This window comes from Exophiala spinifera (assembly GCF_000836115.1).
Source record: "Exophiala spinifera strain CBS 89968 unplaced genomic scaffold supercont1.3, whole genome shotgun sequence".
NCBI lineage: Eukaryota > Fungi > Ascomycota > Eurotiomycetes > Chaetothyriales > Herpotrichiellaceae > Exophiala > Exophiala spinifera.
Genome location: NW_015622515.1, coordinates 2708666 through 2735814, shown reverse-complemented (window position 1 = coordinate 2735814; position 27149 = coordinate 2708666). Strand labels below are relative to the sequence as shown.

Sequence of the window (27149 nt, the reverse complement as noted above, 5' to 3'; positions counted from 1 at the left end):
AGTAAATTGCACAAACGTGCTCCCTCATCTGTGGCTCCTGGGAATCGGATTAACTCTTGGTCCCTCATGCTCGTACTCGTACCCTGCAGACTTGCAAAGTGCTCGTACAGGCGTGCTATCAAGTTTCCACTACGATGATGTCAACAATGATGGGCAAATCCTGCGTCAGGAGTTGATCGACCGGGTTTCCGGGCGATGCCCACTGTATGACAGGGATTACTGGGTGCGAGGAGGGCGGAATCCTCAACGTCATGCTGAGGATCCATCTCAAGCTTTTACCAAGCTTTGTCAGATGGAGGGAACGTGGTGTTTTGGTCCACAGAACCCTCTCCTGGCCCTCTTCTTCCAGCCGTCGTATCCGTGGGCCGTGGCATGGGATTCTCGATCTGGGCTGCCAATGTCGCGATCGCCCGCCCGTCCTCACTATTGTACACTACAATAATACGGCCGAGGACGGGCCTTGTTTTTTAGGGCTGCTTACCGGTCTGCCTGTTCATCTGTGCTCTCAATGCGCGCCTGCGTCTCTCTTTATCCAATTCCTCCTCTCCCCCGCTAGCTACAACCTCCGCGCCCTCGAGCGAGAGTCGTGTAGCCACCGTCATCGGCCATGGCGCAAGCCAACACAGATGCCCCAGCTCTGCGCAAGGAGCACCCCGCTGATAAGATTGGTCCCAAGCTTGTCAACGAGACCGACAAGTTACAAAACAAATACCACCCAAATGCAGGATCAAGTGCTCCAGAGAAGAAGAAAGGCCCCGCAGGCGGCTTTGACGACACGCCGATTCCCTACGCGCCGCCCGGATACACGTTGAAATTCACATTTCACAAAGCCGAAAACCTTCCCTTTGCCGACCTGAACACGCTCTCTTCGGACCCTTATATCCTCGCCGTTCTCAAGTCAGACCTTGTCAAGCGTCACAAGCAAGACCCGGATATGTGCATCCGCACGCCGACCATCCACCGCAACACAAACCCAGAATGGAACACCGACTGGATTGTTGCCAACGTACCGAGTTCAGGTTTCCACCTGAAATGTAGGTTGTATGATGAAGACCCGTCGGACCACGACGATCGCTTGGGCAACGCGCACATCGACGTCTCGAGCATCGACGAGAACTGGAAGGGCTTTTCACGGCGAAGCTTTGGATTGAAAAAGCGCATGGGCAGTAAGCGCGCATACACGTTTCGCGGGTGCGCTGCGCTCTTCTCACGAAACATCAAGATGGACGGCCATTTGATCGTGAGTGTTGAGAACCTTGGGCGCACAAAGGACGAGACTGGCGGAAGGATGTATACCGTCGGACCTCTGGCTTGGAGCCGGCACTACTCTCCACTCATAGGACGGCTGGCCGGGACCAAAGATACAGAAATGGGCAAAGACGGCAAAGAGACGCAGAGATACAAGTAAGTTCGAGCCTGTCTCTCCTATGTTCTCCTAGCAAGTGATTAGGCGCGTGGCTAACAGGGAGGGAAAACCAGTTTTCAAGCCGTGCAGATGCAATTCCGTGGTCCGGTGCCCGCAGACCTGTACCATCGATACGTGGAGTTCAAGCCCTTTGTTGCGGGTATGTTCACGTCTCATTCCCTTCGAGGGAGGCTACTCAATCGCGCACTTCATCATCAACACTCCCGGATATACAACTACGACCGGATGACAAAGTACGGCACGTTCCCGGAGCCGACCGTTGACATGACAAAATTGTTCCTTGACCTGGTGCATTATGACGAGGGCGGCCGAATCTTCACGTACGTCCTAACTCTGGACGGCAACTTTCGATTCACGGAAACGGGCAAAGAATTCGGCATCGATCTTCTAAGCAAACATACCATGCACAGCGACGTGAGCATATACATTGCCTGCAGCGGGGAATTCTTCGTGCGGAAAATCCGACATCCCAAGACGGACAGCAACGAGAAGGACGTGGACCCCTTGGAAGGCACGCATAAGCCTGCTCCGGAAAGCGGGATGGCGGAGGAAGAGAGGCAGAACCGGGAAATCGATCGACTTGCCATCAATCAGGACAGCGACGAGGACGGTGTTCAGAACGACGAGAAGGATAATGCCGACGCTGACGAGAAGGAGAACGACTCACAAGATGCCGTGACGCCGCCGCCGCCGTCGAGCAGAAACGGCAAGGACAAGGAGAAGGACAAAGACGAGGGTTCTGAAGGCACCGACGTGCCCATCGAGAAGTCGAGCAAGGACACGGACCCTTCACACTACGTGCTGATCATCGACAACGACAGTGGGACCTACAGGCCCAACGGCGAAAAGTTGCATCTTCTGCGGGACTTTCTGAAGACGAACCTGCCTGGCCTCAAGGTGGTGACGCTGGACTGCCAAGCCGACGCGGAGCGCATGGACAAGCTGAAGAGCGAGCAACGGGAGCGCAAGAAGGCGACCCGCAAGCCGGTCATGTTCATGCAGAATTCCAGCTTCAGCAGCCTCAGTTCGAGCGACGAGGAGGATCTCGCCGCGCGGGCGGCAGGAGAAGACCCGAAAGAGCATCGCTACAAGAAGCAATACCATGCCTTCCTCGACGGCGGGACGGACGATCACCACGGGCGACGGGACGCCGCCGCCGCCGGCGGAACGTCGACTGATGAACAGACGGAAAAGGGTACACCACCTGTTGAGAATGGACGTGTCATTGATGATGCAGAGAATCCGGTCCCCCCGGACGCCTCGGACGAAAAGCAGTGATGTTGGGAATTTGTCGCGGGCTGAAAACGTACAGGGTACCCCGTTGGTCGACCGGCCCATTATATTATGATTGTTGTTTATCCGTACCTGATACGAGATTCCCCGGGACGAGGTAGGAGGGGAGTGAGGGAGGTAGCAAGTTGATCGATCTTCTTGTTGGTTACGGTGTGTGTGTATATTGCGATACCCAGGCCTGTTTAGCAGCATCCCGCGTTATGTTCATGTTATATTATACTAGTATATAGTCCTAGTATATCGTCCTCCGTGTGAGCCGAGGGAAATGATTCAGGTAATGTTTGGATACGTCATTAATAACTGCAAAGAAACTTCAAATGGTTTTGTTAATTGATCATTTCACTCATGTCAAAAGTTGTACTTGGTGAGGGTGGCTCCTTAGGTACCCAGTACTTGAGATATCAGCTTCCAAAGTGTACCTGTGGTGGCCACCAGGCACATAGTCCTTGGTAATTGGTCCTTTTTTTGTCGTGATGTTCTGTCCAACTGCCCGCAGATCAGCGTTCGTCTCGGTCACCAGGATGTGACGCCGTCGACACTGTCGACACCCAAATAGCTTTGCGAATCGTCGAAACATGGTGTAGCCTAGGAAGTGTTGCATAGGTACCTATGTCCTCAGCACATTTTCGAGCCTGTCGAACTCCAGCCCAAAAGTCATTTGCCACCGCCCCTTGGATTCAGCTTCTTTGAAGCAACACTGCTGCCACCCTCGCGTGAAACATACCTGGTTCCATCACAGTTTTTGGCTCCGTCACCACAAGGGAGAAGGAAAAGCGGGCCGCAACATAGGAAAAACAAAACACCATTTACCCCACATGAGATGGATGATGATTTGTGGCCGCAAGCATCAAAATCTACCAACAAAATCCTCTAGACCCAGACATCATCCCATAAGGACCTGAAACACCTTGCTGTACCGAAGGAACGACTTTTTTTTTCGTCGGCTGTGCTCCGCAGGGGCTTTGATCACCAACTGCGTCGGAATAACTTCCAGATCCAGCACACACCTGGTTTCGTAGGCATAGTTCAGCTCTCCGCCTTCCTCTTTTCTTCCAGGTCCGACAGGACTTTTCCTGTGGCTTCGACAATCAACCTCCATTCTGTGTCGTGTATTCTCTTTTCTAGATCTTCTTGAGAGTCCCCTGTTTGGCATGGAACTTCTCTAACCAGAATGGGAGGGCCCATATCGACATCTGCCTCGACATAATGGACCATCACCCCTGTCTTGGTGATGTCGCCATTCTTGAAAGCTTCAAACGCACGTCCGATGGCATTCGCACCATTAAATTGTCCAGGCAGAGCAGGATGGAGGTTGATGACGGGGACACGGGCGGCAGCTAAGGCGTTGATGAAAATCGGCGACAAAATATGCATCCAGCCTGCACAGACAACTAGATCTGGCGAAGGAATGTGGGTGAGGATCTTTTGGGCGAGATCAGAGTCGTAGTGATTCCTTGCAGCTTGTACGTTTTCGGGATATCTCTTCTTGTACTCCACCAGGTTGTGGTACGTGACAGGGATGCGGGCATCTTGAGCACGAGTCAAGCCGTAGGCCTCGCGACGATTTGAAATAACGTGTGTGATCTCGGCCTGCGGGAGAAGGCGTTTCGGAGTAGGCCGGCTCTTCGAGGGCGGTGCTTGGCCACAAGCATCGATCAGGGCCTGGAGGTTCGTGCCAGATCCGGAAATGAGGACAGTTATGTTGAAGGAGCTGGATGCGCTGTAGGTGCGGGACTTGTCGGTAGAGACTGATTTACCAGAAGGCATCTTGAAGTTGACTCCCTCGCAGCGCAGACTTTTCTTTCAGGCAGTATGGATGAACAGGGGACTGGGAGCTCGAAGGATGCTTCTAGCTAGGGGCAAGAAGGCGATGAAGAGGTCAATTTAGCGCGGGGCAGACCGGAGTCGAGCTGAGGATAGGTAGTGCAGATTCGAATCATGCCATGTCTGGTTGGCCAATGCGAGGAGACGTGTCCGGAGTATGGCCTGCGGAGTAATGTGGATGGAGGCAGAACAAAGCAGTCGCGAAGGCCGGGCTCAAGACATTCGAGGTCGAGCGCCGCGAGAAAAGCGAGAACGAAAGGTGTCTGAAAAGTGATATAACTTTGGGCCGTGGACGAAGAGCAAGACTGGAGGCGTGGAAGCTCCCGTAGGGTATGATCTTCCTAGCCAAAGCTAATACTGCAAGGTCACCAGCCTGGTCAAGCGCCTGGCGGTGGAGAGTCTTAGGTGGCTCGTCGTCTCCGCCGCACCGCATCATCTTCTGCCCCGCCCGCAGCCTGCAGGGTGCAGCTCGGTTCTACAAGCAACGCAGTCTGCAGCTAAAATCACTAACGGCGTCCGCGGTCCCAGCACTTCCTCCTCTTAGCTACATACAGGTACCTGTCTCAACTGCCGTCTCACTGGTCCTCGTCATCAACCCGAAGCTATTGTCCTGTGCTACTCGAACTGCTGGGTCGGAAGAGTGGTCGCCCAAGCCTTCTGCAGCTTCTTGGGTATGTCACCCACCTGCCTCAGGAGGTCCGTGGACCATACTGCTACAGCACAGGCTATCTGGGGCTCGCCGATACCCTTGTATGCATCGTATCGATAGTCTACTCGGAGCGCCAAAGACCCTGATGTCGATCGTGTACGGCGAACGGTACAAGGGCCTGCTGCCCTTCTCCCTACTCGTTGCGAGCTTCAAGCCACCATGACACTACTGGCCACCTCGTAAATAACATCACATCCCTCAGCCCTCGCTTGCGCAGATCATCAGGTTGTTCCTTGAGCGAGTCTCGTGAGCATTTAGAACGGTTTCCACTGGTGATTCTGGACCGTCAGACCCATCTTATTCCTCGTCTCCCCCAACCGAAGAACCATTCTCTAGGGGCGTTCAATGTCAACGCAGCAGAAGATTCTTGCTGCGGGGATGCACCGTCTGCATACCCGTCTTGATTGACCCACTGAAGCTACTCCTGCAGCAAGCTGTAGCGTAACCAGCTGCAAGGGTACAACTGTCACGCGAATTAGCCTTGGTCCCGCGGGTCCTTGTATGCGCGAACACCGTCGAAGACGATGCAATAGCTAGAATGCACGGCGAAAAGCGACCCTGTTGGAGGGTGGCTTGCAGTGGCGCGATATCGTAACCGAGTTCACCTGAGCGAGACTCATCTTGCAGGGTGATCCCTCTCATGCCACTGATGAATAAGACTGCATCGACACTTGCTAAAACGTCAATCATGATACAAGCTGTGAAGTTTGCATAAGATGTTCTCCTCGGCGACGCCCACATCCAACCATAACGAAACATCATCATACACAGGCCGTCGCCCGGTGACATCGTTGTGCCCTAAACAAGACTCCGTCAAAAGGACTACTTGTCAACTTTACTCTATTGGAGAGCAGAAGGGAGGTGACAATTGTTTGTCCTCGAAGTCCCACAGGCTCCGGTTTGTGGAAAGAAGTCCGGAATTCATATCAGCGGCTCATTGCTCGGCATGACGCGCTGCGTTTGCAATGCGACGACGCTTCGTCTCAGCTCCTGCCTCTATCTATGAATACTGCGCAACGGTCCTACTCAAGTGTTCTACGCTTCAGGGTTGAGGAAAGGCTGATTTTGACGAAAGGAAGCCTCCTGGAAAGTCTACGACCTCGGAATATCAGATCACCCTTGACTTGAACGAGATACGAAGTCTTTTCTCCATCTTTCCTCCAGAAGAACGTCCTGGCAAGCGGTGCAGGCGAGCAATGGTAGTACTGATGGCTAACGGAAACTTTGTATCAGCTACAAAGGCAATGCATGCTCCTTTGAACTAGTTTGTCTCACAACAGTGCCAGTACCAGCATTGAGCGAAACATACAATACTTGAAGGTGGGAGTCAACCTCTGTATCTTCGCAGCAACAAGGATCTCTGGAATCCGGGGAAGCTTAAATACTGTGCTGGAGATTCGAGAAACACCGGTGGGTCAGAACAGCTTACAAAGAGTCTAGATGCATGCCCGTCTCATGATCTCAGCTTAGAGTTATGCTGCAGAGGCCCAGACTCGTGGCCATCCATAGACGTAACTCTATTTGGGTACAATCGGTGTTAAGGCAAGTGGACAATTCCAGAGCTTGCGCAACAATCCACCCTCGCGTTGAGGTTCGCTGCCTACATATCTAGAGTACTCAATCCTGGTACTATGTCAGTTGACAGAAGGTAATTGCCATGGTCTTTTGGTTGAAAATGTTGACATTACAGGATCGATAAATGTTTGGGAACAATGCTCCATGCACGGGCACGCGTTACGCAACGAGGAACCGAACAAGACGCAAAGTGTCAGAATAGGGCGAACTGCTTTGCAGAAGTATTGTCAATGAGAGCATTCGGCAGAGAGCAATCGTCCGTCCCATGTGTATGCCAGCACATTGGCACACGCGGCTTCACCCTAGCATAAGCTCATGTTCGCGATGGCGGCTCTCTGAAAGAGATATCCTCTGGGTGTGTTCCTCAGGGTGTGGGGAGAGATCTCGTTGAGTGGAAATCGTTGCTGAACATGCTTGAAAAACAATAAAGCAAATGTGCATCATCGCCTGAACCGATCATCCACGTCGCTCCCATTTTGGCCGTTCTGATAGTACGACGCAATCAGCACGTTCCAGAGCTGGCCAGACGGTCTTTTCCTGAGAGGTCGGCTCACTAGGCGACTCAGAGTGCGTCGTGTCCACTTACATATGCAAAACGTCAACATCGATGCCGACGCGCGCACGCACCAACTGCACATGCGGCAGTCAACACAGGGATCGGGCATGTATCTCAACCTGTTCTCAGATTCTTGACGGGGGTCTAGACCCGTAGCAGATTGACTCGATCTGATGGCTGACACGGATTGATCCGGGACATATAATGGAAAGATCTGGAATCTGGGGTCACGAAAGACGATGGCTCCAGGGGGGAATCGATGCGACTGGGAGCCTCGAGATTCTCGCCAGCTACATGTTGATCGTACTGGTGTTCATGTACGGGCTCCGTGGTAGCAAGTAAGCAACCCAACCAATAGAGACTTAGTTGCTTCAGTAAGCGTCAGAGATGCTCAGCGACGTAAAAGTATCACCCTAGACGTTGTCATTATTGTGGCGGCCCCTGTTGTCAGTGGAGGCGACAGGGAGGTCCATGAAGACAGTTATGTGTTGGTGCCAGCCTGGATTTTCCGAAGGGCTGTCGCAAGACGGTTGGTTTGCGAATCAACATCAGCCACAGCTCCGTCCTGCAGGACGGCGGGGGTCGCGAAGGGAGCGGAAGGGCAACCTGTCTGGACGATGACCGTACTGCCTTTGTATCCTGTTACGACGTGTCACTCGAGAAGCTGAGAGTGACTTTGGGGATTCTCGTCGTGGTGCAGTGGACAGACTCACTTGCCAAGACAAAAAACACCAGTCGGGCAGCGAACAGCTACAGCCGCACCGCCAGCCTACCGTACGGGAGTTATCACAGCTGAGGGATTCGCAGAAGAGGCCGTGGCCCTTTGTTGACCCAACCGGGCCACTGTACCACCTCATACAGGCATACCCGTGGATGTTTTTACCCCGTATCTTTTGTTATTAGTAACATTTAAGCCCCGTCCCTCCCTGTCCATCGATGTCCGTCAAACAAACGCCCCAGACTATTGCGGTCAGGTTATATAAGGGGCCCGGTTTTTCACCGCTCCTCTTTCATGTCCGTCGAATCAAACACTCCGAAATGCGCCCTACCGGGAGATCGGCTCCGCTGTTGACTTCCTGAAAGCAGTAATTTGCCAATCCGCGCTGTGGGTAAGATTGCAACTGACGTCCTGGCCCCCCTGTCGCACGGTCAAAGTACGAACGAAAGGTGCAGAGAGGACTCCCTTGCTGGAACTGAAGGGCGTTGTTTAGACCGTGATTCGGCCCAGCAGGGGCGCACAGTTTTCCATCTGACACGACCTTTTTGGCGCCGGGAAACCATTTCTTTGGTCAAGATCGGCGAGGGAGAGGGCCATATTGTATAGATGGGTCGGCGAGGCCACACGCTAAGAGGGTGGGCTGTATGTTTGAATCACAAAGAGAGGGGGGGAAAAAAACCCAAACTTATTAGATATCCGTACAGTACTACGGACTTGGTATTTCAAGCACTTGCCCCCCTTGCTGTCGAGATTTTCTTTTCCTCTGTTTCTTATGTCAAGCGTCTGTTGCGCGCACTGCTCCTGTGTCACTTTCAATCGTCCCCCTCCGCCTTTTGGATAGTACCAGCCATGGATGAAGAAGTCAACCAGCCAGCACCCCATGAGACTGCTGCCTCGACACAGTCGATCTCCAGCGCCGAGGCTGACAAGGAGAAGAAGGAGCTGCCCAAGAGCACCACCATCGATCTTGATCGTGTCGGCGAGACCGAAGGCTATGTGCTCGACGAGGCTCAGCTCAGGGAGAAGTTGGGTCTTGCCCCTGATGTTGCTTTGAAAAAGTCCAAAGGCGGTGTGGTGCTGATCCCCCAGCCTACCGAGGACCCCGAGGATCCGTTGAACTGGCCGCGATGGAAGAAGAGTCTCATACTCCTCGTCATCGCCGTCAATGCCTGCACTGCAGATTACTCTGCTGCCACTGGCGCGAGCGCGTTGATCCCTCAAGCCGAGGAATGGCACATCTCTCCTAACACCGTCAACCACGCCACTGCCGGGTAATGCCTCTCCATGTATGCGAGAAATGAATTCTTGGCTGACTTATCAACAGCAACACTTTCATGTTGGGCGTGGGTGGCCTCGCGACCGTGTGGTTGTCTGCCTACTTCGGTCGACTGCCGGTGCTCTTCTGGTTTGGCTGCTTGTCGGCAGGTACCGCCGCTTGGTCTGCTGCTGCTCAGAGCTTTGAATCATACATGGCGTCGCGAATTCTGAACGGCCTCTTCTGTGTCGCGGCAGCAGGAGGAGGGCTGATGTGGATCAAGGATGTTTGGTTCTGGCACCAACATGCAAAGAAGATCAACATCTGGTCCACGGCCATTATCCTTTCCCCCTTCCTCGGCCCACAGTTCATGGCAGCAATCGTCAGCGTCACCTCGTGGCGCAAGGGAATGTGGCTCGATTTCGGCATCATCGCCCTGGGTCTGGCTCTCACCTCTGTGTTTGGGGACGAGACCTTCTACCCCCGGCACTTGATGCCAGACCGTATCCCAAAGCGCAAGTCGCGTCTCTTGCGTGTCATTGGCGTTGAACAATACAAGACCAAGTACACGACCAACACGTTCTGGGAGGCCGGGAGTCGTCTGGGCTACACGGCTTTGAAGTTGCCTGTGTTCTTGATCTGCCTATTTTACTTCTTTGACTGTATGGAACTCAGCTTCTCCCGCTCTTGGCTGCCACTGCTAACTATTCGCAGTCCCGTGGACGATTGGCAACAACACGACCATCTCGGTTCTCATTATCCCAGCATACAACTTCAGCTATCGCAATCTGGCAGCGATCTATACTGCACCTGTTGTAGGAGCCATTCTGGGTCTGGTTCTTGGACATTTCATGTTCGACTTGGTGGCTAAGCTTTGGGCGAAGCGCCACGGAGGGCGTATCGACCCAGAGAACAGATTGATTGTTCTTTGGTTGGTCTTGCCTTTCAAGCTCATTGGTTACAACCTCATTGGAGCGACTCTGCACAATGCCCAGACCTGGTCGTACTGGGTCCTTGCGGTCGGCTGGGCGATGCACAACTTCGCGACCATTGTCACCACAGCTGCAGTTGGTGCTTACCTCCTGGACGCGTATCCGGAAGCTGGTGGCGAATGCGCGGCATGGTTGAACTTTGCCCGTACCCTCGGTGGCTTCATCGTTGGTTACATCCAGGTCAGTAATATCTTCAGACTCGGCGACCTACAGTCCCAATAACTAACGTGTTGAACCAGATTAACTGGGCAACAAAGGCAGGCACACAGACCGAGTACGGCATTCAGAGTGCCATCATGGGAGCAGCCTTCTTCATCGTTGTCTTCTTGCAATTCTTTGGCGCCAAGCTGAGACACGCTCAAGGCCCGTTGAACTTCAAGACAAATTAGGCAGTGTGCATGGACGAAGGTCGGTGCGAGATTCGGAGGGATAGTGACACGGGCATGATTTACTAAGAGTCTGTAAGGGTGCTCAGTGTGAAGATCGAGCCAGGATAAGTAGCGAGCAACGAGGGTATATAATACAAAGTAATATGTCTGCTTGGTGCTTGAACTTCAGCAACATACAGTACTTGTCCCTGGTACTGGAGCGCGAAAAATTCCCTCGTCGGCTGTTGCACTGCGGTCTGCGCGGAATGTTTGGCGAAGGTGGACTCGACGTCATGGTGGGATGGAGTTGATGATTGGTCGCCGACTCCGGAGCTTCTTTCGCTCGTCCCTCTGCAGAACAAAAGCTCCTCGATAAGTGAACGTGAACTCTGCACCGCACTGCTCCCTCGTCACCTCTGCCCGCCAGTAGTTGTCTCGACCTTGTTCGGCAATCTCTCACCATGTCTCTGGCACGATCGTCTCGCAGCGCACAGGTAAGCTGCTCCAAAGCCGTGTTGTGCAGCTACCGGTCCACTGACGAGCTTTTTCACAGTCGCTGTTCCGCGCAACCCAGCGAGCGAGCCGATACCAGGCCACCTCTCCTTTCCTCGCGCGATGTGAGCAGTATAATTGTCTGAAGCACCTGCTTGCATCCAGCTGACCCCTTGCAGCCTATGCCACAGTCGAGTCCGATATATTCAAGCCTACGAAGTATGGTGGAAAATACACAGTTACGCTGATCCCAGGTATGGTCGGCCTCTCGCAGATTTGACAACTGGAAGGTCTTTGTGCTCACGAAAATGTCCACAGGTGATGGTATCGGTGGCGAGGTTGCCGAGGCAGTCAAGACCGTGTTCAAGGCCGACAACGTTCCCATCGAGTGGGAACAGGTCGACGTGACTGGTGTCGAGAGCGGAGGCAAGCACTCAGAGGAGCTCTTCAAGGAGTCGATAGCATCCCTCAAGAGAAACAAGCTCGGCTTGAAGGGTATCTTGCACACTCCTATCGAGAGATCGGGCCATCAATCCTTCAACGTCGCCCTACGCCAGGAACTCGACATCTATGCCTCGGTGGTTTTGATCAAGAACATCCCAGGTCTGCAGACACGGCACAACAATGTAGATCTTTGCATTGTCCGTGAGAACACTGAAGGTGAATACTCGGGCCTCGAGCATCAATCGGTTAATGGCGTCGTTGAATCTCTTAAGATCATCACCCGGGCCAAGTCTGAACGTATCGCCAAGTTCGCCTTTTCCTTCGCCCTTGCCAACAACAGAAAGAAGGTCACCTGCATCCACAAGGCCAACATCATGAAGCTCGCAGATGGTCTCTTCAGAAACACGGTCAAGAAGGTCGGTGAGGACTACCCCACCCTGGAAGTCAATGACATGATTGTCGACAACGCTTCTATGCAAGCTGTTTCCCGACCTCAGCAATTCGACGTCATGGTCATGCCCAACCTTTACGGTGGTATCCTGACCAACATTGCTGCTGCTTTGGTTGGTGGACCTGGTGTTGTCCCTGGTTGCAACATGGGTCGTGATGTCGCTGTTTTCGAACCCGGCTGCCGACATGTTGGTCTTGATATTCAAGGCAAGGACCAAGCCAATCCAACTGCCCTCCTACTTTCTGGAACCATGTTGCTGAGGCACCTTGGTCTTGATGACCATGCCAACCGCATTTCAAGAGCCGTTTATGACGTTATCGCTGATGGGTAAGTTTTTGAGGTTGACTGCCTCAATGGTAGATGTCATTGTCACTAACTGGTCTGTAGAAAGGTACGAACACGCGACATGGGCGGCAACAGCACTACTCACGAATTTGTTCGAACCATCCTGGACAAGATGGAGGCGGAACTGTAAATGATATGTTTAGAGGAAACAGCCTGGTTGTGGACTAGGCAGTGTCTTTGGAGAATTGATTATAGCCAGCAAATTGTACGAAGTTGACTTGCATTCTGTGCATCTATGCTAGAAATGATATTTTGTATATGAATTTGCGTGCGGCTCCTCTGGTCATCCTTGTAGCAGCAGCAAGTAAGTCACTGCTCCATCCACATGGCGTATTGTGGACAATTGTAGCTTTTCCAGAACCCGATGGTCAATAATCCAGATTGGCGGAAACAAGGGGATCTGCGCGGTGCTCGCCGGCTGAGGCGTCTCCGCAGCCAGCAACGCGTACTCAGGTCATACTCGTACCAAGAGATATGACCAAGGTGGCAGCTCACCAGTTTTCCACTCCACAGCATGCATTAGTAGCATGTGAAGTTCGCATGTCTTCCCAACAAGACCAGGGAATATGGCTTCATGGTCTATGGCCCATCTGATGATTACACTTTTTGCCCGACACCATCCGCCATGACCTGATCAACACCACCGCGCTCTCGTACATGCGGAGTTTCTCTGCCCTGGTCTGTTTTTCCTCGACTCCCGCCGGTGCCTGGCCCGATGACCTTCATGAGGCCTGCATGTGATGACAGCGGCCGACGCAGTAGTTCGCAGGAACGCTTCCACCGACCCAGCTTGACCCTCGAGCGAACCCGCACACCCTACCATCTCAAGGCCGAGAGCCTGGGCAAACCGATCGGCCTGTCTACTTTCTCTGCACCGGATGGAAGCGCTTCATCAGCCCGCAGCCGCTCCGAGTCGAGCGAGAGTGGCACAGAGGCGGACGACGAAAGGGGGCCTCTTCTGAAAAGTCTTCCGGCGCCGCCCCTGCGCATGAGAAAGGGCCTGCGTGGAGCCTCGCCTGCTGCCTTGACCCCGTCCGCCAGTCCCTTGTCGACTCCTCCCGCATTCGTCGAAGCGCGAGAGTTTGAATACTTCGGCACTCCTCGGAAGACGGCAAGGAAGATCCCACAGCCCCAGAAGAATGGCAAGGACTTTGAAGCGTACAAGGCTCGAAAACGGAGAGAGATTGTGCGGAGATGTGTCGAGACCGTGCTCCTCGGGGCCATTGGTGGCATAATTTGGACGAGCGCAAGAGAGTCGCCTGAGATATCGGACTGGAAGAGCGAGCTGCTGGCATACCTGCTTCTCCCTCCCGTGACATATCTCACTGTTCCTGTTCGCTTGGCCTTCCGCGCCCTCGCTGCAGGGAAATCAATCCTACAGGCGGTTCGTCTGGGGTTTCATATCCCTTCTCGGTTTGACCCGGGACCTTTGTTGTACCCGGTCGTCTTGCCAGTCCTCATCGCTCTGTCGTTGTTCCAACGATGCCATACATTTCTTCCGGTGGCCATTGTGTGTGGGCTGTCTTCAATTCCTCCGACCATCACCGCAACACCACGAGTCAGGGCGATGGGCTACTATGCTCACTGGCTGATGACGATATTCCCACTTCACGCCTCTCGGTTACGATCTCCTCACGAATACCTCCATAAACCAATGTCTTTGAGACTAAACAACGAGGGCTTGTTGCAGCAGGACGACTTGACATTGTTGTACCCACTTCATCAGTCGCTGATGACTGTCCTCGGTTACCTGACGACTTCGAGTCTCGACATTGCCGAACTCAGATTGTTGTCAGCCGCCTTAATTCACCTTTTTCTATTCGCAAGAACCCCACAGGCAGAAATTCTGAAAGCCATGTTATGGCTCGGGGGTCTATGCATCTTCATCACATGTAGGAGGATTCTGGCTTGGGAGGTCGCCCTTGCACGAGTACCAACCTGGAAACTTCTACGGAAACGTCCTAGACCTGGACTTATTTCACATGTTGATCAAGCCATCTGTGTTGTCTTGATGCGTGGGCACCTCCGCTCCAGGCGGCGTGAGTCATCCGACAGCGATTCTGAACAACTTCCGCTCCCGCCCATTTCTACAGGGAAATCCACGTTGCGACTCAACATCAATGGGAGAGCGTCCGAGGCTCCGATTGACGAGCCGTTGTCTGCAATGGAACCTTCCAGCCAGAGGACAGCATTCCCAGATGAGCCCGTCCTTCCGACAACCCCTCGACGGAACACATTCACAGTGTTTGACCGGATAGCTAGAATTAAACAGTCTTCGGCGAGGAAGAAAATGAGGACACCTCTTGCAGGCCCGTCTAACGTCTTCCTGTCCTTCACCATAGAGCAGGCTCGAGTGCGCAAGTACGCGTACGCAGCAACTGCGTACTTGTGCGTATCGGCCACAATACTAGGGCCTGTTCGACTCTATGTTGGCAACAGAGCCTTATCTGGCCATGAGCCCTTTGGATGGGCTATCGGCTACCTATTCGGAAACATTTCGAAATTCAGGTTTTGGGTGGTCAGCAATAATCTCGAGAGATGGATATGTCTTCCTGCTCGAGTGTCCGGAGACGCCGCACCCGATTCTTCTTTCTCGATCGAATACATTCGCCAAAACATTTTCGGGCCAGCAAATACTCGCCTTCTGATCTGCGGATACTGCATAGCCGTGTTGTTCGTGGGTATTTTTGCAGTACTCCGCCTAACCTCTGTTGTCGAAGTTGATACCAGACGGAAAGTATTTCACGGCATCATGGTTGCGATGCTTCTACCTACTATTTTCGTGGATCCGTGCTTTATTGCTTTGGCGCTGAGTCTGGTGTTGGCCGTGTTTCTTTTACTGGACCTGTTTCGAGCTTCACAGCTTCCTCCGATGTCAAAACCACTCACAACGTTTCTGGCTCCATACGTGGATGGACGTGACTATCGTGGCCCAGTCATCGTTTCGCATATATTTCTCCTCATAGGGTGCGCGATTCCTCTCTGGTTATCGCTGGCTGCGACACCGCGTACTGGTGAGGACGCTTGGAGTGGATGGGATACACCTGTCCGCGAACTCTCCATGGTCAGTGGCGTTGTTTGTGTTGGAATGGGTGATGCTGCAGCCAGTCTGATTGGCAGGCGTTATGGAAAGACAAAATGGTATTGGGCTGGTGGAAAGAGTCTCGAAGGCAGCCTTGCCTTTGCTGTTGCCGTTGTTTGTGGTCTAGCGACAGCCTGGACGTGGCTCAGACTGGGAGGCTGGGCACTTTGGTCGAGTGGGCCTTTTTCACTTACATTTGCAAAATTTGCCGTCGCAGGACTTGGAGCGAGCCTGCTAGAGAGCACTCTGACTGCGGCAAACGACAATGTGGTTGTACCCGTAGGATTGTGGCTGTTAGTCAGAGGGTTGAAGATATAGAACCTGTCTTACGGTGCGGAGAAGGCACTAGGCTGAGAGATACCATATACAATACCAAGCGCGCAGCCTCGCGAGTGTTTCGCTTAACCCTGCAAGTTAATCAGACGACAAGTGGAAGCTACAACATCTGATACAATGTCAGCGGCAAAGAATCGGGCGCTCCCTTCGGTGTAAATCTCAGCTGGGAAGTCGAATCCACAGGTGATAAGGGATCGGCTGACTCCATTGAGCCCAGCGCCTCCGGTATTGGGGGATGATTCGTTGTGGAGGAATATTTTGCCTTCCATATGACAGGAAAACATGACCGTCAGACTCAGCAGCAGTTATTGCCAAGTTCACTCGAAACGCGGAGGACTTGTTGTCAGACAAGATGCCCGTGCACCTCGTGCAGAGCACGTGATCGTTATCACTTATCGCGGTCAGGCGAGGCAGGTGTTCCGAACTAGGCCAAAGTGCATCCATCTATCCTGCGTGCACTGCACTGCAGATGTGTATGACTAACCTGATCTTTCCACGGAAACGAAAGGCACAATCGCGTCCTGTTCAACTCTGGTCATTTCTCAATCCTTGCCTCTATCTATCATTATCTTTCTTTCTTTTATTCGCCTGAGCCGCATCCTTTATACCCTGGTGTTACTAGCGTTCCGATATGCGTCACTGATTGCACCGATACTCATCCGACACCTTCCCCCAGCCAACACTCGGTCTACAGTAGCGCCCCCTACATGATCCCTATCCATCGAACTCGATGCCAGCGTTCTAGTCGTTAGCAAGCAATTCAATCATTGAGGTCCTCACTGGCCACCGTTACACCGCGTCCGGATTGACGCAGCCTGCCGTCCCAATTGCGCCATCTCCACACTTTGCGGCCTGTCGCCTGTTCTTCCAGTCACCTAATCTGTCGAACGATTACATCTTCGAGCCTCCCTTTATCTCGATCAATCCATGTCCAACCATATAACACCTACTCTCTATCCACAACTGAGAAGATAGCGCTCCAAAGCCGTCGCCGCTGTCTGCTCAACACGGCTCTCCACGCGGTGTGGCGGAGGAGGTGAAGATGGCGTCTACCACATCACAATCCACCACATCTAGGAGGTCAAAGGATTCTGACCGAATAGGCAGTTTTCAGCGCCATGAAGAGATTGGGCGAGGTAGTTTTGCAACGGTGTACAAGGCCGTTCACACTGTGAGTCAAGCCCTATCAATTAACCTTGCGGAGATTCCTGGAGTTACTGATAAATCATTAGAGTTCCTCCGGTAGCCAGAGCATCGTTGCCATCAAATCTGTAAACATGTCGAAGCTTAACAAGAAACTAAAAGACAACCTCACGTCCGAGATCTCGATCCTGAAAGGACTCCATCATCCACATATCGTTGCCCTCATCGACTGCAAAGAATCAAGCGCTCACATACATCTGGTGATGGAATATGTAGCCCTGGGAGACCTCTCACATTTCATCAAGAGACGGGATCAAATCAAGGATAGCGAGTTGGTGGGCAATACGATGATCAAATATCCGAACCCTAGACATGGCGGTCTAAATGAGGTCCTGTCAAGGCACTTTCTACAACAGCTTGCGAGTGCCCTGCAGTTCTTGCGAGCCCGAGATCTCATTCACCGCGATGTGAAGCCACAGAACCTACTTCTCAATCCGTCACCTGTCTACTTCGAAACACACCACCCTCGCCCGATGCCATATCAGCCCAGTCAAGACGCTCTGAGCCCGGTCTGTGGCATTCGATCACTTCCGATGCTGAAGATTGCAGACTTCGGGTTCGCTAGATCTTTACCGTCTACCGCACTGGCTGAGACCTTGTGTGGCTCTCCTCTGTACATGGCACCTGAGATATTGCGCTATGAGAAGTACGATGCTACAGCCGACCTTTGGTCGGTTGGAACAGTGTTGTACGAAATGGTCACTGCACGGCCTCCTTTCAGAGCTTCCAATCATGTGGAATTGCTTCGAAAGATTGAAAAGAGTGAAGACAAGATCAAATTCGGAGAAGAGATCCAAGTCTCGGAGGAGATGAAAAAGCTCATTCGGTCGTTACTTAGAAGGGACCCGAAAGAACGTTTGACATTTCCAGAGTTCTTCAGCAATGAGATCATCACGGGACCTATCCCAGGCTTGCACCCTGAGGATATGCCTGAAGATCCCCAACAACCGGAGGCGGACCGTCGGCGAAACAGTCGGACAGATCCTACAGGCATTGCTCGTCCAAGTTCAAGGAAGGACCCTGAGAGCCCTTATGGCGATTCCACCAGACTTACTTCGGCGGAAAATTTGCCACGTAGATATTCTGTGACCCGCCGGACCTCAGCAACTAAGGATCAGCTTACGACCTTAAGACGACCTTCCAATGAGCGTGGCTCTGGCGGCGCCTCTCCAACTAGTCCCAAGGAACCTCGACCAGCACTACATCCACATGCCACTGCGCCTGGAAGACAAGAGCTGGTTTCTCGGCCATCTTCGTCTCCTATGGTTCGTCAGTCGAGTGCAGGTTCGCACAAGTTACCTCCATCATCATTGCGGGAACAAGTTTACGATGAAAGCCAAGAACTTGCTTTGCGCAAGCAACAAGAAGAGAAAGAGAGAGAGCGTGTAGCTCAAGATATTGCGTTCGAAAGGGACTACGTCTTGGTCGAGAAGAAAGCCGTGGAAGTCAATGCCTTAGCCGACGAGATTGATGCGATTCCCAGGATGAACAGAAACACAGCGGCATCACCGAAATCCGGTGCAATGGTCCGTAGAGCAACCACTCAAGGTCCGCCTGGTTCCGCGACAGGGGCACAAACTAGTGCCTCTCGAGCTGTTCAGATCGCGTCTGGTAGGCGTCCAGACGCCCTACATAACCGGCAGAGTTCGTATGAGAGACGATATGGTCCCAGTCCCAGCTCAGCAACGTCGGCCATCTCGAAGGCTCTAAATATGGCAAGCGGTCGTCTTTTCGGAGTTGGATTCTCTCCACCCGTGAACTTCATGCGTGGCGGCAAATCTCCGCCGATTAATTACAGCCCATTTCCAGCATATCCAGGTGCTCAAAGCAGCCTGATTGTGCTCGGAGATTCCTCCAAAACCCCAGCGGCCACTGATGAGGATGCAAAGTTTGTACACCTCGTTGAGGAGATTGCGACTCGAAGCGATGTCGTCTACGGCTTCGCTGAAGTCAAGTACAAACAGCTTACTCCGGCTATCCCTTCCCAGCCAGGACTCGGTTTGCGAAATGCGTCCGATGCTACCAGTCAAGATAGTCGATTTAGTGCATCCAACGAAGACCTTACCGTGGAAGCTACAGTAATTGTCGCAGAAGAAGCACTCGTACTCTATGTCAAGGCATTGGGGCTACTCGCCAAAGCCATGGACATTGCAGCACGCTGGTGGAATCGCAAGAACCGTACCGAGGCAGTAGACGACACTGCCTACCGTTCCTCAGTGACTGCAAGCCAGCGGATGAACAATGTTGTCCAATGGATCAGAGGTCGATTCAATGAAGTTCTTGAGAAAGCCGACTTGGTCCGACTTAAACTTGTTGACAACCAACGTCGACTACCCGAAGACCACCCCAGCCATCCCAACAACATTTCTACCGCGACCGCTTCAAGTACTGGTATGGGCACTTCAGCCGATCAGGTTGTTGTGAGCTCTGGAATTACGGCTGAGAAACTCATGTACGACCGCGCCTTGGAAATGAGTCGAGCTGCCGCAATCAATGAGTTGACCAACGAGGATCTTCCCGGCTGCGAGATCTCGTATGTCACGGCAATCCGCATGCTCGAGGCAGTACTAGAGAGCGACGAAGACGCCATGCCTAGGCATCTTGGTAGTACGAGCGACCAAGATGAGAAAGCCGACTCAGCACCGATCAACGGTTTAGAAGCGGAAGACCGTAAGACGGTGAAGAACTGTAAGTTGGCTAATGGTACAAATGGATCTGATACTGACATCCCGATAGTAGTTCATAGTATTCGCGGACGACTCACCGTTATCAGACGTAAACTACAGGTTGTCCAGAAGCGATCATCTGCTCCGCTGCTATCCTCGCCCGGCAGAGCCTCTCCGCCACAGCTCAATCGAGGCAGTCTTCCCACGGCTACCCTCATTACGCCATCACGTTGACCACTACGATCACGATTTTTTGTTTAGCTTTTGACATCAGGCAGTCATTAGAACTGTTCCATAATTCCCACCCGGCGTTTATTGACAACAATTGACAACTTCAATGGCCAGGTCTCAGATCGTGCTGATGATGGTTGCGCAAAACTTTTTGTCTTGTTTTCATTATGTATAGGATTGAGGGGGCGTGGTGGATGGCTGATGATGGGGCTTGTACATGGTGGCAATCAGGTTGTCTTGAGGCGTATGGTCTCATTGCTCTATGACCAGAATGATTTGCTCCTTTTGATGAAGAGACGGTTGAGCTTGTCCCTAGTTTAGGCATGGAAAGATACCCCGTCATGAGATTTTGGAGCTGGTGCCTGGGATCAAATTACTTGAGTGTCAAGTAGCAAGCTTGTTGTGATATTGTACCCCTTTGCGGATACAGAGCTTGAATTGCTCATTGAGAGTATCAGCAGTTCTACTTCGACCCGTTTTGCTACTCTGGAGGGTAAACTTGATAGAAGGAATGACAGTCAAAGACTCGGTTTAACACGAGAATATGTTTCGACAACATATGTTCCTTTTTTGAGACTCGAGACATAGTAGAGTCGTGTTTGTACCAGACTTCTATGGAAAATCACCCACTGAATATGAATGACAACCTCAAACTAGCTGGGATTTCTATGGCAAGAAAATAACCAAGCTGTTGCCAGCAGGGCCTGAAAACAAATCGGTAATGCACAAGTTCAAAGCATCCCGATGCCGGTTCTTGCGTCTTTGGTTCCGTGAAGCTGTCCACACAGAATTTTCCTCACAGACGATATGTGTATTGACCATCAACTCGAAACTGCAATGTTCGTCTTGGTCAAGACGACATAATGAGACAAGTTGTACTTGTCCTGAAACATGGATATTAGACGCGTACGACATGTTGAGGCCTTGTGTACTATGTAGTACTGAAAGGAGTGCGCTGGTGTTGTGAGGTCTCGACAAAATTCACAGTTCTCCGCACTAGTTAGGCAGGTCAGGCGTGCGTAACGGGAAGTAACTAGTATCTCGAGTATGAGTGAGGCCTTCTCAATGCATTCCTAACCGCGGCACGAGACTTTCTGTCCTTTCCCTCCTCCTGCTGGGAGTTTGTACACCTTTGATAGATGAAGCCACTTGCACGGTCTCTTTCAAGGCTTGTTGGACCTCGGATTTCTCTTGCTCGACTACCTTCATCATCATCATCATCATCATCATCATCGACCTCACTGCTCCCGCAGATCAGCAGACGATCCTTCCAGACACAAGCCAGGCCGAGCCCCGTTCGTCCTGTAACCACTCCTTATACTCTCTTCCCCCTACGTCGCACTTCGCTCATACACCAGTCTCGTACGAGCAGAGCGTCACCATTTGCCCTCTCCAAGATGTGCCGTTTCATGTCCGATTCGCCTGGTGTTACCAGTACCCAGGGTCGAGTTGTCCTTCCCACCAATGTTGTGCCAAAGCACTACGATGTGACTTTGGAGGTTGATTTCGACAAGTTTACGTTTGAGGGATCTGTCATCATCGATCTAGAAGTTGCTAAAGACAGCACAACCATTTCCTTGAATACGTTGGAGCTTGATATTCACAGTACAACGGTCCACGCAGACGGTGCCTTGGTGACATCCTCACCGTCACTGTCCTACGATGCCGATACGCAAACAACGACCATCGACTTGGGAAAATCCATTAGCAAGGGACAAAAGGTCCAGCTGAAGCAGAGGTACACTGGGCAGCTCAATGACAAGATGGCTGGATTCTACAGATCCAAACGGAGGGACGGGCAGTTTCTCGCTGTGACACAATTTGAGGCAACTGATGCTCGACGAGCTTTGCCATGCTTTGATGAGCCCGCCCTCAAGGCCGAGTTCACTGTCACTTTGATTGCCGATGATGACAAGACGTGTTTGTCGAACATGGATGTTGCTTCGACTGAGATAGTTGACTCGAAAATCACCGGTGGAAAGAGGAAGGCTGTCAAGTTCAATCGCTCCCCACGTATGTCGACATACCTCTTAGCGTTCATCATTGCCGAACTAAAGTCGATCTCGACCGACGCATTCAGACTGCCAATCAAGGTATGGATGACGCCTGAACAAAACGAGGAAGACGGCCGTTTTGCTCTAGACGTTGCGGCCAAGACTCTAGCCTTCTATGAAAAAGCCTTCCAAGCACCTTATCCCTTACCCAAGATGGACATGGTCGCTATTCCTGACTTTGCTGCCGGTGCTATGGAAAACTGGGGCCTAGTCACCTACCGAGTCGTTGACTTGCTTTTTGATCAGAAGTCTGCAGGTGCTGCAACTAAGGAAAGAGTAGCAGAAGTTGTCCAACACGAGCTCGCCCATCAGTGGTTTGGTAACCTGGTAACAATGGACTTCTGGGACGGTCTTTGGTTGAACGAAGGCTTCGCCACCTGGATGAGCTGGTACAGTTGCAACGAGTTCTATCCGGAGTGGAAGGTCTGGGAAACTTTTGTGATCGACACTCTTCAAGGCGCTCTAGGTTTGGACGGCCTGCGCAGTTCTCATCCAATCGAAGTCCCGGTGCATCGCGCGGAGGATATCAATCAGATCTTCGATGCTATCTCGTACTCAAAAGGTTCGTCAGTCCTGCGAATGATCTCCAAATACCTGGGAGAGGAGACCTTCATTGAAGGCATCCGACGATACATCAAGAAACACGCCTGGGGCAATACGCAGACTAGCGATTTGTGGGATGCGCTGGGTGATGCAAGCGGCAAAGACGTTGCACACGTAATGGACATCTGGACCAAGAACATTGGGTATCCCGTCATTACTGTGAGCGAAAACGAGAAGGATTCCAGCATCACGGTGAAGCAAAATCGGTTCTTGCGCACCGGAGATGTCAAAGCAGAAGAGGATAAGGTCCTATATCCTGTTATGCTCGGCCTCCGAACCAAGGACGGGGTTGATGAGGCCCTTATGCTCACCGAACGTGAACAGACTTTCAAGATTCCGGGGGGACTAGATTTCTACAAGCTAAATGCAGACCACTCTGCATTCTATCGAACGAGCTATACCCCTGAGCGATTGACCAAGTTGGGTGAAGCCGCTCAAAAGGGATTGCTTTCGGTGGAAGATCGTGCTGGTATGATCGCCGATGCTGGTGCACTCGCGGCAAGCGGATACGGAAAGACGTCCGGAATTCTGAGTCTGCTTCAGTCCTTCAACACTGAAACACAATTTGTGGTGTGGAACGAAATCCTGACACGGATCAATGCGGTCCGGAACACGTGGATTTTCGAAGACGAAGCAACTAAAGACGCTCTCAAGGCATTCCAGCTCAACCTATGCTCTGCCAAGGCGCATGAACTCGGCTGGGAGTTTTCTGACGATGAGGACCATATTTTGAGTCAGTTCAAGAGCCTGATGTTCGGTTCCGCTGGGCTGGCTGGAGATCAAAAGGTTCAGGCGGCAGCGAAGGATATGTTCAGCAAGTTCTTGGCGGGTGACTATGCTGCTGTGCATCCTAACCTACGTGCGTCCGTCTTTGCCATGGCGTTGCGAGATGGTGGAGAGAAAGAATGGGATGCCCTCCTTGCACGATATCACTCGGCCCCGACTGCTGACGAGAAAAACACTTGTCTACGAAGTCTAGGCCGTGCAAAGAGTCCCGAACTCATCCAGAAGACGCTGAAGCTGGCCTTGAGTGGCGAAGTCAAGATGCAAGATATTTACATGCCTATTGGGGGCTTGGGTACCACATCCGAAGGTATCGAGAAACGGTGGGAGTGGATGTGCCAGAACTGGGATGAATTGGTCGAGAAGCTGCCTCCGAGCATGAGCATGCTGAGCAGCGTTGTCAGCATTTGCGTTGCAGGATTCACCCGTGAGAAGCAACTAAAGCAGGTCGAAGCATTCTTCCAGGACAAGGACAAGAAGGGATTCGACAGGAGTTTGCAACAAAGCTTTGATAGCATCAGGGCTAAAGCGAACTGGCTGCAGCGTGATAGTGAAGATGTGGTCGGGTGGTTGAAGGCAAATGGTTACCTTGAGAAGGGCAAGCTCTGAGCATTCGTGTGCCTTGACTAAAGAGGTGTGTGGTGGCCAGAAGATTGACCGGTTCTCCTACAAGGCTGTATGAGTAAGAAAAGTAGATGTCGAGTCCAGTGTACTCCGTAGATGTTGTAGTCCTTATTCCTGACGGGACGGATGGGCCAAGTTAGACCACGGAATATGGATCCCAAAGTCACCTTATTACTCGAAATGGTTTGATCAGAGGATGCATTTGATACACCGGGTGGCTTATTCGTGTGTCTAAGGGCCGAGGGTTCCATAATGGAGACCGGAGGAGGTTGAGGCGTGGTGGTGCGAGGGCGTTGACTGACGTTGGAACGGTGGGCTGATGCTGGACTGTACAAACTACAGTACACAAACTACAAACTCCCTTGTGGTCACTGGTGGCTCGACTCGGATGGCGGATGCGACCATGCATGATCCGCCAATCACGCCGACGCGGTACCTGGGCTCTATGATTTTTTGGCGGGACAAGGGACCTTCGCTAGTTAATTACTTCTGGCTACTGACCCTGGATTCATCGTTAGAAAAAGAGCGGCGACACTCTCTCTCGACACCATCTGTCTACCAACCTTCGTTTTGTCATCCCCAGGCGCAGTCAGTCTGTGCACGTCACACTCTTTTGCTTTTCTCTGCCCTCAACTCCCACCGCCTCCTCAACAACTCCCTGCCCGTGATCGCTTCATCATGGGTTTGCTCGCGACCGTCGCAGCGCCCCTAGACCGCCTCCTCCAGAATCTGCCTGTGTACCAGACCGTCGTGCTGGGCTTCGTGGCCTTTCTCCTCCTCTCGGTCGTCCTCAATGTCACCCGACAGCTACTGTTCAAAGACAAAAATGCACCGCCCGAGGTTTTCTCCTGGTTTCCTCTGATCGGCAGCACGTACGTCGGCATCCTCTGCACCACGCACTCACACTCACACGCTCGTCCTACTCGATACCACGAATACTGACACACTTTCACATCTAGGATATGGTATGGCATGGATCCATTCGACTTCTTCTTCTCCTGCAAAGAGAAATACGGCGATGTCTTCACCTTCGTCCTGCTGGGGAGAAAAGTCACCGTCTGCCTGGGCACAAAGGGCAACGAATTCATCTTGAACGGCAAGTTGAAAGATGTCAACGCCGAGGAAATCTACACCGGCTTGACCACACCAGTGTTTGGAGAGGGAGTGGTGGTAAGTTCTGAAAAATTGAGTTCGCCGGCAAAAGAGAGAGAGCATGCGTCGCTGATGACCTCCCTCGGTAGTATGACTGCGAAAACGCAAAATTGATGGAACAGAAAAAGATGGTCAAGTTCGGTCTTACGATGGACGCTTTCAAGTCTTACGTCGACCTGATCTCCTCGGAAACCAGGTTATTCGTGGAAAACAACAAATTGTTCAAGGGCGCATCCGGCGCAATTGACATTGTCCCCGCCATGGCCGAGCTGACCATCTACACGGCATCCCGGTCCCTACAAGGAAAAGAGGTACGGGCCAAGTTCGACTCGACTTTTGCGGACCTGTACCACGACCTGGACATGGGCTTTGCACCCATCAACTTCATGCTTCCATGGGCACCGCTGCCGCACAACCGCAAGCGAGACATTGCTCAGCGCAAGATGGCCGAGACGTACATGGAGATCATCAGGGAGCGACGGGCCCAGGGTGGGAAGCGCGCAGGAGATGAAGAAGACATGATTTGGAACCTGATGAATTGTGTATACAAGGACGGCACGCCGGTACCCGACAAGGAAGTAGCGCACATGATGATCGCGCTGCTCATGGCCGGGCAGCATTCCTCGTCGTCCACCTCGGCCTGGATCCTGCTCCGACTCGCCACGAGACCCGACATCCAGGAGGAGCTTCTCGAAGAGCAACGACGCGTGCTGGGCAAAGACCTCCCGCCCCTGACGTACGACGGTCTGCAAAAACTGACATTCAACTCCAAGGTCGTCAAGGAGACGCTGCGCCTGCACGCCCCGATCCACAGCATCCTGCGCAAGGTCAAGTCGCCGCTGACCATCGTAGCCGACACACCCACCGCGACCAAGACGTACATGATTCCCACAACGCACGCGCTGCTGTCGGCCCCGGGTGTCACGTCGAGAGAGTCGTCCTACTTTCCCGAGCCGCTGCTGTGGGAACCGCACCGCTGGGACGAAGGCCACCCGCTCGCCTACACGCAGATGGGCATGGAAAAGGAAGAGTTCGAAGACTACGGCTACGGCATGATCAGCAAGGGCGCCTCGTCGCCGTACCTACCCTTTGGTGCCGGCCGACACCGCTGCATCGGCGAGCAGTTTGCCTATGTTCAGCTGGGCACCGTGCTGGCCACGATGGTTCGCCACGTCAAGTTCAGGCAGCCAGAGGGCAAGAGTCTCGTGCCTACAGATTATTCGAGTTTGTTTTCCAGACCCATGGGTCCTGCTGTTGTTGAGTTTGAGAAGAGGTGAAGTTTTTACCAATAATGAGCATGAAGCCTGGTTTGGGTTTTGGGTTTGGACGCCTCGGCTCATGTGTATAGAGAGCGAGGGACAGAGAGATTGCCAAGCAACCAACCAAACGAGCGACCGACCAACCACCTTGATAACGTACCAACCTACCTACCTCCCTTCCTACCCTTTTAAAGCATTCAAAACATCTAATCTTTGAAACGGATCAAGAGAGAGAGAAAGAGAGGGGGAGGTGTCTGTGTCAAGGATAGACAAAAAGGCCGATGAGAGAAGGCGAATCAATCACACCTAGGTACATAAATGGAGTCAGGAATGAAGTTTGCAAGGGTCCTTGGAGTCGACGTTTGAGGAAAACGAAGAGAGAGATCTTCAACTGCTAGGTTTGTTGATACCTACCTACCTACCTACCTACTACCTTAGATATTATAATTACATCTGTACAGAGTACCTTAATGTGCCTACCGTACATACCTATCTGTAATATACCTACGGAGCAGCGCTATGCCTAGACGTGAATCTTGTGTGTGAGCAAGAAGTTTTCATCCTTATTATCCTTTGGTGAAGCCTCTATGAAAGAATTAACACTGATAGTTTTCGCACTAGTAGTCTGCCCTCCATAGCCTATACATTCGTATATTGTTCAAGTACCGCATCTCCCCTATCCGCTCAATACGACCTTTCACCGGATTC

General features: G+C 52.3%; 8 protein-coding genes across 8 annotated transcripts; 7 read left to right on the top strand and 1 right to left on the bottom strand.

The window, feature by feature from the left end:
- Positions 1-607: 607 nt before the first annotated feature.
- On the top strand, positions 608-2704 carry PV08_04725 (uncharacterized protein; the record flags this gene model as incomplete). Its single annotated transcript, XM_016379070.1, has 2 exons — positions 608-1404; positions 1480-2704. 2 exons carry the CDS (start codon positions 608-610, stop codon positions 2702-2704), a joined length of 2022 nt encoding a protein of 673 aa, XP_016237747.1.
- A 1041-nt stretch (positions 2705-3745) lies between these two features.
- PV08_04724 (phosphoribosylglycinamide formyltransferase) lies at positions 3746-4486 on the bottom strand (the record flags this gene model as incomplete). Its single annotated transcript, XM_016379069.1, has 1 exon — positions 3746-4486. The coding sequence occupies one exon, from the start codon at positions 4484-4486 to the stop codon at positions 3746-3748; it is 741 nt and encodes a 246-aa protein (XP_016237746.1).
- A 4464-nt stretch (positions 4487-8950) lies between these two features.
- On the top strand, positions 8951-10737 carry PV08_04723 (uncharacterized protein; the record flags this gene model as incomplete). Its single annotated transcript, XM_016379068.1, has 4 exons — positions 8951-9372; positions 9426-10018; positions 10071-10528; positions 10588-10737. 4 exons carry the CDS (start codon positions 8951-8953, stop codon positions 10735-10737), a joined length of 1623 nt encoding a protein of 540 aa, XP_016237745.1.
- Positions 10738-11177: 440 nt separating this feature from the next.
- On the top strand, positions 11178-12578 carry PV08_04722 (isocitrate dehydrogenase [NAD] subunit 1, mitochondrial; the record flags this gene model as incomplete). Its single annotated transcript, XM_016379067.1, has 5 exons — positions 11178-11210; positions 11270-11333; positions 11388-11462; positions 11527-12430; positions 12491-12578. The coding sequence occupies 5 exons, from the start codon at positions 11178-11180 to the stop codon at positions 12576-12578; spliced, it is 1164 nt and encodes a 387-aa protein (XP_016237744.1).
- Positions 12579-13163: 585 nt separating this feature from the next.
- PV08_04721 (uncharacterized protein) lies at positions 13164-15848 on the top strand (the record flags this gene model as incomplete). The annotated part of the gene is made up of 1 exon (XM_016379066.1): positions 13164-15848. The coding sequence occupies one exon, from the start codon at positions 13164-13166 to the stop codon at positions 15846-15848; it is 2685 nt and encodes an 894-aa protein (XP_016237743.1).
- Positions 15849-16908: 1060 nt separating this feature from the next.
- PV08_04720 (uncharacterized protein) lies at positions 16909-19969 on the top strand (the record flags this gene model as incomplete). Its single annotated transcript, XM_016379065.1, has 3 exons — positions 16909-17037; positions 17099-19757; positions 19806-19969. 3 exons carry the CDS (start codon positions 16909-16911, stop codon positions 19967-19969), a joined length of 2952 nt encoding a protein of 983 aa, XP_016237742.1.
- A 1394-nt stretch (positions 19970-21363) lies between these two features.
- Positions 21364-24015, top strand: PV08_04719 (uncharacterized protein; the record flags this gene model as incomplete). The annotated part of the gene is made up of 1 exon (XM_016379064.1): positions 21364-24015. One exon carries the CDS (start codon positions 21364-21366, stop codon positions 24013-24015), a length of 2652 nt encoding a protein of 883 aa, XP_016237741.1.
- Positions 24016-24708: 693 nt separating this feature from the next.
- On the top strand, positions 24709-26459 carry PV08_04718 (uncharacterized protein; the record flags this gene model as incomplete). The annotated part of the gene is made up of 3 exons (XM_016379063.1): positions 24709-24902; positions 24990-25200; positions 25272-26459. The coding sequence occupies 3 exons, from the start codon at positions 24709-24711 to the stop codon at positions 26457-26459; spliced, it is 1593 nt and encodes a 530-aa protein (XP_016237740.1).
- Positions 26460-27149: the final 690 nt, after the last annotated feature.